This window comes from Peromyscus californicus, unplaced genomic scaffold (genome assembly GCF_007827085.1).
Source record: "Peromyscus californicus insignis strain IS unplaced genomic scaffold, ASM782708v3 Scaffold_6__1_contigs__length_162567912, whole genome shotgun sequence".
NCBI classification, from domain to species: Eukaryota; Metazoa; Chordata; class Mammalia; order Rodentia; family Cricetidae; genus Peromyscus; species Peromyscus californicus.
Genome location: NW_026294584.1, coordinates 77,226,977 through 77,235,999, shown reverse-complemented (window position 1 = coordinate 77,235,999; position 9,023 = coordinate 77,226,977). Strand labels below are relative to the sequence as shown.

General features: G+C 39.6%; 1 protein-coding gene across 2 annotated transcripts in view; it reads right to left on the bottom strand.

Moving 5' to 3' along the window:
• Nucleotides 1–5,871: 5,871 nt before the first annotated feature.
• Mmrn1 (multimerin 1) overlaps nucleotides 5,872–9,023 on the bottom strand; it is a 45,890-nt gene continuing 42,738 nt past the window's right edge. The window contains exons 7-8 of one of the 2 annotated variants that reach the window (XM_052721430.1): nucleotides 7,246–7,398; nucleotides 5,872–6,293 (exon numbers count right to left, since the gene is read on the bottom strand). In XM_052721430.1, coding sequence (XP_052577390.1) covers nucleotides 5,872–6,293; nucleotides 7,246–7,398 — 575 coding nt within the window. The remainder of the gene's footprint in view (nucleotides 6,294–7,245; nucleotides 7,399–9,023) is intronic. The other variant, XM_052721431.1, reaches the window with a different exon arrangement.

The following is a 9,023-nucleotide window of genomic DNA, read 5'->3' as shown; positions in this document are numbered from 1 at the left end:
AGCCATGGAGACTATAGTGTTTCCTCAGGGCAGCCAGAACTAAGACAATTGGTATCTGGAAAATGTTTTATTAAAATCTGAGTTTTATGTTCAGGCTTAGCAGCACATGCCTGTAATTCCTGTACATAGAAGGCTGTGGCAGGAGGTAACAAGCTTGAGGCAAGTCCAAGATATATTGTGACCCTGTGTCCGAAAACAAAACACAGAGCAAAAATTAAAAGAAAACAAAACTATCACTACTACCACCAAAAAACAAACCAAAACCAAAAAATATCTCCCAAGCAAACACCTGGGCTTTCAACTATGAAGGGATTCATCTGTAAATCATGAAACCTCCTGAATTTGGACTTTTTCCAGGGTTTTGTATTCAATTGAGACATCAAGCTAGAGCTATGAATGCAAATTCACTGCTGTTGGATTGTAGCAGAGTTCATGGAGAAGTCTCAATGAACTGTGGTAAAGGCACCAAAGGATGGTGCTTAATAACCTTCCCAGGACTGATGCAGTCTGTGTGTGAAGCCCAGGAGAGCCACTTGACTAAACAGCACATGCTGGCAAAGCAGGCCTATATTTCACTTTAATGTGTCTCACGAGTACCCAGCGATAACAGATGGGAGGCAAATACTTTTGACTGATGAAATTTTTGGTACATTTGAAATTAGCTTTGATGATGACAGGACATCATTCACTATTTTTCCAGCATGAAGAAGGAGACACTAATAAAACTGTAGTTTCCATTGAAGGAACTGAGGGACCTCCTGCTGTGTTCAGACTCAGCTAGCAGTCTATGATAATACTTGTAAATTGCATTTGCATACAAAATTTAACTAAATTCATGGATTTTTTTTTGAGATAAGGTTTCTCTGGCAGCCCAGGCTATCCTGGAAATATCTCTGTAGACCAGGCTGGCCTTGAACTCACAGAGATCCACCTGCTTCTGCTTCCCATGTGCTGGGATTAAAGGCATGTGACACCACCCTGGCTGAAATTTATCTAGATTCATCACAGTTAAATAATACATAAACTTGCATGGTAATTTGTTATATATAAAGGATATAAAATATACTATGTAAATATTTAATATGCATATATCATAAATGACATTTAATGTAAATGAAATATATAAAACATAAAGCATATATTTGTATAATTTTAGTGAATATCTGCAAATTGTGTTTCTTTGAAATATATATTTATTTTGTGAGCAAATGAAAAAACCCCAAGAAGATTAAACAGGTAACCAAAAGAATCTGCTCGTCATATTTGAATCATTTGTTAATGTTTAAAAAATAATTAGCTCATTCTTCTGAAATGAGATGTTTTGTCTTTGGGCTGGTAAAATAGTGTAAGAAAGAACACATTTAGGCACAAATGTTTTTTTTTTACTATTTACTTGCTTAATTAATAATTAATTAATTAAAAGTGTCTGTGTGCCTATGTACATGTAGGGACACAGTGTGTATGCAGGAGCCCTCAGATGTCAGAAAAGGACATCAGATCCCCTAGGACTGGAGGAATAGGCAGTTGTGAGCTGCCATGTGGGTTCTGAGAACTGAATCCGGTCCTCTGCAAGAGCAAAAAAGTGCTCTTTACCAATGTGACACCTCTCCAGTCTTCACAAAATGTTTTAAAATATGGAATCTCAACCTCTGTACTACAAGTTTGGTCAAAGACAGAGGAGAAAGAGCAATATTTAATCAGATAAGCCTCTGTTCTTCCCGAACTTGCATGAAGCAGACTGTGGCAAACACGTTCCTGACTCTGGGAGCTGGATCAACTAAGAACATGTTTGTACTGACTCATAGGCTGTTGGCTCTTGGATTATGCTATAGAGGTTTTTAATATGTCATATTATCTATTAAGCATGGATGAGGGGATGGTGTCAGCAGTCGGGGTCTGGGAAATTCCCTGGATCTTGCTGGGCAGAAAGGCATGAGGACAGTTTTCCTCACTGAATCTGCAGAGGGAGGGGGCTGAAGCCCACTATCTCTGTAGAAGAACTCAAGAAAACCCCCTGTGCTGGCTTTTTCTACTCTGTGAGTACATTTACCATGACAGAAAGACATTGCTGAGGAGCTTAAATTATACTTGCTTACTTATAAAGGACAACCCAGCAAGTTCGAGCCACTTAAAGTCACTGTATTACCTCTTTGCTGTCGGGGACACCGTTAGCCAACTTTATATCCCACAAATATGTATGCAAAGATTCATGTTGATCAGTAAAATTCTGAACACCAAAACCTCAGATAATGCTACCTGTCAGTTACTTAATTATAAACTCATGGCTCATTGGGCCTGAGATGGCAGATGCTGTTGAGTAGTTTCCTTCCCTGTTTTCCAACACAGAAGAACAGAACATTGACACAGACACTGAAAATGCACGTGGAAAGAAAAAAAGTATGTTTACTTTCTATTTGAAGAAACAGCATGAACAGCATTAACTATGGTAATTTTTTAGTCAGGGACTGCAGAAAATATTCGCTTTTTATATTTTCTTAAAAACCACCGATGTATACACAATTGGAGAGTAATCAGTGAAACCTCCAGAGTTCAGCTCCTAGCCCACACTCTTCCCTATATCCCGATCTGCTCTGAGTGTGTCTGGGGCCTCCACGTGCACTAGGCTCACTTGCCGAATTGGCTATACGTCACAGTCTGCTGAATCCCTCTTTTAACGTTCATAGGTGCAGTTATGTGTCTGTCCTTGCATTAACTGATATCTGTCCACTGTATGGATACATAGAGTTTTCTGCTTGTCTGTTGGACATGTGGGTGACACATTGCTTTGAGCTACCACCAATAAAGCTACTATGAACATTCATGTGTACTCTTGGTATTGACATATGCTTTCAATTTTTGGTAAGTATGAAAAACATTTTCAATTGTCTATTATATGAAAATACTATTTTCATTTTGAATATTGGAAACATTTTAGAAGTTGTAAGATTTGATGAGTATATGTAGAGCAGTTTTATATTAATATAGTACAGGCTGATAGAAATATTTAAAGGTCAACCAGCTAGTACTTATTGAAATTAAAAAACGTTTATCCTCTGTCCAGACATTCATCCTTTGCTACACTGAAAAAAATATCTCAGCTTCTGTGTGCCTCTGTATCTCATGGGCAGAAAGAGGAGAGCAATACATAATATGTATTTGATAGATTCATATATAATTAATGACAATATAGTGATCATTAAAATTACCACATGAGATATGATGGCATTATAAAAATATTCTCATTGTTTTTTATTACTACTCATGAGAATATATTCAGAAGTCCTTTGTCAAATGCGAACAGAAAAATGTTATTTTAAAAATGTTATTCTAAAAGTAATAGTAACTAGCTTCATTGCTGCTGATATGACACTTCCCTACATGTTGTGTGTTACTGTAGTCAATGAGACCCTGTATGCAAATTCTTTGGAAGACAAAGGCATAGTACGCATCTGAGAATCCATTGAATCATACAGATTGGTTCTTAGCCTTTTAGGAGCAGGGGTGGATCTGCGTGTCCTACTTTTAGGCAGCTGGATAAGGATTAGCAGCCTTGAAGGATGATTCTCTTTCTCATAGTCAGTTGTGGTTCTCATCTCCCACTTCCCTAGTAACACTAAGAAGGAAAACATCACAACCTCCGCTCCTGAGTATTTAACATATCATATGGAAGGGTAGTGGGTGTCAAGGCTTTGTTGAGGTCTATTATTGGAAAACTACATCTTCATGGTCAAAAGAATGAAATCTGAGTTTTACCTTTGGCCCTAGGTGGAAACAGGACATTCTGATCTGCTCCCAAGATTAGAATTTTGTATCCTGTTTTCTACTACTTTAAGAATTATTCCAGATAGTCTGTAAATCACCTTGTTAGGGAAAGTAATTCAGGGAAGACACACCAAGAAGATGGGAGAACTAATTGTCTCCTTAATGGGATAGTGTACTTATATTTCCTAAAAACCCTTCCCCTATTACAGTTCCTACCCCTTTCCCCAGACATTGGGTGAAAGTTTCAAAAGAAATGAGACCTTCTTTACAGTAATTTTACCCGACCTTCCTATCCTGGAGAGGTAGACCTTTACCTTATCAATTGTAATCCTGCCAGATGCTCACAGTGATTGCGACCATCCAGTTCTGAGTGAGATAATACCTTCAAACTCCACCAACATCTCACAGATGTTTGTTGTGGAAATCAAGAATATTCATCCTCTTGGAGAAGCACATACCCGTGCTCTTGAACAGGCCCACCTTACTTCTTGCTGAGGACATTTTTCTCCTACCCTTCTTCATTAAACTTCTAATAAAATTTCCAACTCTGCCAGCTCTAGTCCTGATAACTTCAGTGTCAGAACTGAGAATCCTAGTGTGGCCTCACTGGGAGGCCCTAAATGTTTCTGGGAAGTCCTCCTGCTGCTGATGGTGACATGGAGGAACTGTAACTCTTCTACTTGTACACTAAATGCTGACCTTCTCTTTCTTGACTATTGGTCAAAAGCTTGGGAATCTTTCCCTTTCACTCTGGGCTTTCTTATTCTTTCTCTGAAGACTTCTTTTCTACCACGCATCAACTTCTGGAACCCCGCTGTTGAACATGCTGACTCTCTTTAATGCTAACAAAAAGGCATGAAGGCCTGGGGAGATGACCCCATAGTTAGAGTGCATGGGCAAGAGTTAAGATTCTCAGAAGGCATAGGGTGATGGTTGGGTGTGAATGCCTGTTTGTAATTCCAGTAACAGAGGAACCACAGAGCAAGCTGGCTAGACTGGTCATATCCCAGAGTTCTGGGTTTTATTGAGAGACTCAGCGTCAATGAATAAGGTAGAACAGTGATCAAGGGTGATTTCCAATACCAACCAGGGGCCTCCACATGCGTGCTTAAACATGTACAAAAACATCCATGTATATATATGCACACCACATGCATGCACACAGGCACACATGCATACACACACACACTCACACAATACAGATGAAAAATGGTAAAAAAGAAGAAAAGTTCATGTCTTTTTTCCTTTCTTCTCTCTCTCTCTCCTCCTGGAAGCTGCCCAAATATATGGCTGCTACATTTGCTCAAACTTTAAAGAAATGGGACTTGAGCTCCCTTCGGCATCCATCTCTAAAATCCTTTATTATTAAAACTAAGAGTCCACAAAAGGAAATTCCAAATTTCCCCACAACCCAATAATAAAAGAATATGAATCAAAAAGCATTGTAATTGTCTTCACACAGATTTTATGTAATGCAGGCAGAGAAGGAATACAGATTGATATCCATACAATTAAGTGTAAATAATTTTCAAATAGGTGTCAGTAATTTCTCCATTTTTCCAATTTTGAAAAGAGAATATTTAAGCATATTTTATATTCCTACTTCACTTTCCTTAGTTTTGAACACAAACTATAAATGTTAGTATATAAAACTGATCAACTCAACAGTAAAGCAAAAATAAAAGTTGGAAATGGGCATTGTTTTGCCTTGGAATTATTTATTTGAGTTTGTTATTCTAGAACATTCTTATTCTATGGTTATATACAAAGAATATAACAACATTTCAGTTTCCTTGGCAAGTCTGCTGTGACCGGCAATAGCACGTGGCTGACGTTTTATTCTACACTGGAAAGACTCACAAGGAAGGAGCATAGGTAGACATGCGTATAGTAGTGTACACATTTGGTTTCTGTGCCTCTGCATTTCCTTAGGGGTAAGAGTCCCTTCCTGCACAGGCTATCCAAAGCATTTTATGAAATAACCATTTAGACTCTTAAAAGGCATTTCTCATTTAGTGTAGAAACACCACCAGGGAGCAGATGTGTGCAAGGATAGATAAAGAGAGAGAGAGCTTTGGAGTGACATTCCAGTCTGCCTCTCAGACAATCTTAGGTGCGGTATAACAAGAACCCACTAAATGTGGTCACGGGTGGGTATTTGATTGGAATTGTTCCTTTTACAAGACGCAACCACACTTCTTGCCCATAGTTTAATTCAAATAAGGCATCCCCAGTCAAAACTCTATCACAATGTATTTCATTGTCGGTATTTTCAGACTCAAATGTAAGCTTATCTACTCCATCAACCACTAAAAACCCTGAGATATGAGCACTGAACGACTCAATAGTGTATTTGAATATGTACACTCCAAGGTATGGAATTCTGAACCTGCCAGTGCTTGGGTTATATGAAGCCCCATAATTGACGCCTAGATCATTGAACAGGATAGGGCCAGGTTTTGTCATTCCGTGAGTGTGAGATACGAAAAACGCCACCATCGGAGCATATCTGTAGGATCCTTTGGAAAAATCTGTTCAAGGAAAAACATTGCAAGAGTTATTTTTCAGGTTTTTATCTTGTTTTTCTTCCTACAGTTCTCATTTTATCTCTGTCACACAGTCTTTAGCAGAAGCACAAAGGTCTCTATCAAACTGAGCAAAGCCCATGTGTCTGGATGCCTGCCTCCACTGTGGGCTAAAGTATGTGGAAACAGTCTCCTGGAGCCTCAGTTTCTCCATTTAGATCTGGGTCAATTGTAACATCCCTCAACTCTCCTGTAGAAATGCCTGCAAGATCATCTGCACACTGCTTTACAATCCCCAGAGATAAAGGAATTCAAAGCGCATCCATTATAGGATGCCAGAATGCCCTGCAGGGACTGTAGCCTCCAGGATGGAGAGTCAAGTTTCTGTGGTAATTTCTAGAGGCTGAGACTGAAGTGAAATGAAGCTTTGCTCATCAAGGAGAAGCAGGCAAAAGCAAGTTTCTGTGTAATTAATGCCCCATACACTTAGGAAAGATTTAAAATGGACTAAAATGTACTCTTGAACATAGGAAATAGGGAAAGTCTGACTTGAAATATTCTGGGGTCATTGAAAATCGTATATTTAAAATATATACATTTAAAACGCTGCACACATTTTCTTATATAAAAGTCAGGAGTGCTACATTAAATTTAATATTATTATTTTATGAATGTGTGCATGTAAGCCATAGGCCGGCTTTCAGAAGTTAATCCTCCCCTTTCCCTGTGGGATCTGAGCATCAAACTCAGGTGTCAGCTGCCTGCCAGTACCCTGTCCAGCCAAGCAGCCTTGGGGCCAGGAGTGCTGCACTCTCCGAGTAAATGTACAACTAACACCAATCTACGGAAGTGAAGAAAACAGGAAAAACAGGCTAAGAAGGCACAAATGATCTTTCACAACTATTTTCAGCATGTGTTTGTGCGTGACACGGCAAGCATAAGAAGGTGAGACTTGTACCTGGTGCTAAGGCATTTTCTGCCACGCTCTTCACAGCACAGGTGTCCCCCGTGAAAGGGTGCCGGCAAGCACAGACGAAGCTGCCTTTCCCACTGATGCACGTTCCACCATTCTGGCACGGGAAGCTGCTGCAGCGGGAATGTTCCTGGGCTACTGAAAGGAATCACAGCAAGAAAAAAAAAAGGGGGGGGGGGGGATAATTTGAAGCATGGGACTTCAAGCAGGTATTTTGTCTCTGGCACTCATCAGGGTGGGTACGGGATTTCATGCAAAACCCTCATATCTAACCCCATTGTGTGATGTGACGATAATTTTGTGACCAAGTATTTTTGAGTATGTAAACTTTTGGTCGACTTTGGAGCAGAATATAACTATCTAAATACTGGACTATTTGACTATATTTGAACTAGAAAACAACAGGGATAAGGTTTCAAATCATCAGAAAGCTACCTTTTTATTTTAACGATGTATTATTTTTAAAACATTTGTGTGTTCATGTGCACACATGAGTGAATTTATGTGTGCCATATGTGTACAGTTAATGTCAGCAGAGGAATTTGGATTCCCTGGAACTGGAGTTATAGGCAGTTTTGAGCTGCCTAGAGTGGTGCTGGGAACAGAATCAGTATTCTCTGTAGGAATAGTAAGTGCTCTTAGCCTCTGAATCATTTTTCCAGCTTTACATTTTTAAGACTAAAAGGAGAAAAAAAGGACCTTTCATATTTGATCACCTGAAAATAAAATCTTATTTGAAAGTTAAAATTTTAATGAGTGACAAATTAAGAGAAAAATCTTAGCACACAAATTAAGTAACATATTTATAGCTCATGAAAGCTTCTGATGATCATGCACAAGAACATTTCCACTTAAAAAACAAAGGAAAATGGCTAATGATATGAGCTGACAATTCATTAACCCAAACCATGACAATTCTCTGTAGGTTCTCATTTTTGATTTTTCAAGACAGGGTTTCTCTGTGTAACAGTCCTAGATGTCCTGGAACTCAATTTATAAACCAGGTTGGCCTCGAACTCACAGAGACAGAGATCCCCGTGCCTCTGTCTCCCAAGAGCTAGGATTAAAGGTGTGCACCACCACTGCCCAGTCTCTCTGTAGGGTTTTTTGTTTGTTTGTTTGTTTTTTTCGAGATAGGGTTTTTCTGTGTAGCTTTGTGCCTTTCCTGGAACTCCCTTTGTAGACCAGGCTGGCCTTGAACTCACAGAGATCCGCCTGGCTCTGCCTCCTGAGTGCTGGGATTAAAAGCAAGCGCCACCACCGCACGGCTAAATAGAATCTCAGCACACTGAGCTCTTTTTTTTCCCCCAGAGCTGAGGACCGAACCCAGGGCCTTCCGCTAGCAAGCGCTCTACTACTGAGCTAAATCCCCAACCCACATCTGTAGGTTTTTAAACATCTTCAACATTGCTATTGATTACATAACTTACTACTATTAAATTATAGTAAATTTAGCCTTAATTAAGTCATGCTTCTGTCAGGTAGCAACATTTTTGTTTGTTTGTTTGTTTGTTTTTTTGAGACAGGGTTTCTCTGTGTAACAGTCCTGGCTGTCCTGGCATCTGGCATCTGCTTTGGAGACCAGGCTGGCCTCGAACTCACAGAGATCCGCCTGGCTCTGCCTCCCGAGTGTGGGATTAAAGGCGTGTGCCGCTACCGCCCGGCCGTTTTTCTTTTCTTTTCTTTTCTTTTTTTCTTTCTTTTTTTTTTTTTTTCCAGACAGGGTTTCTCTGTGTAGCTTTGGAGCTTACTCTGTAGCCCAG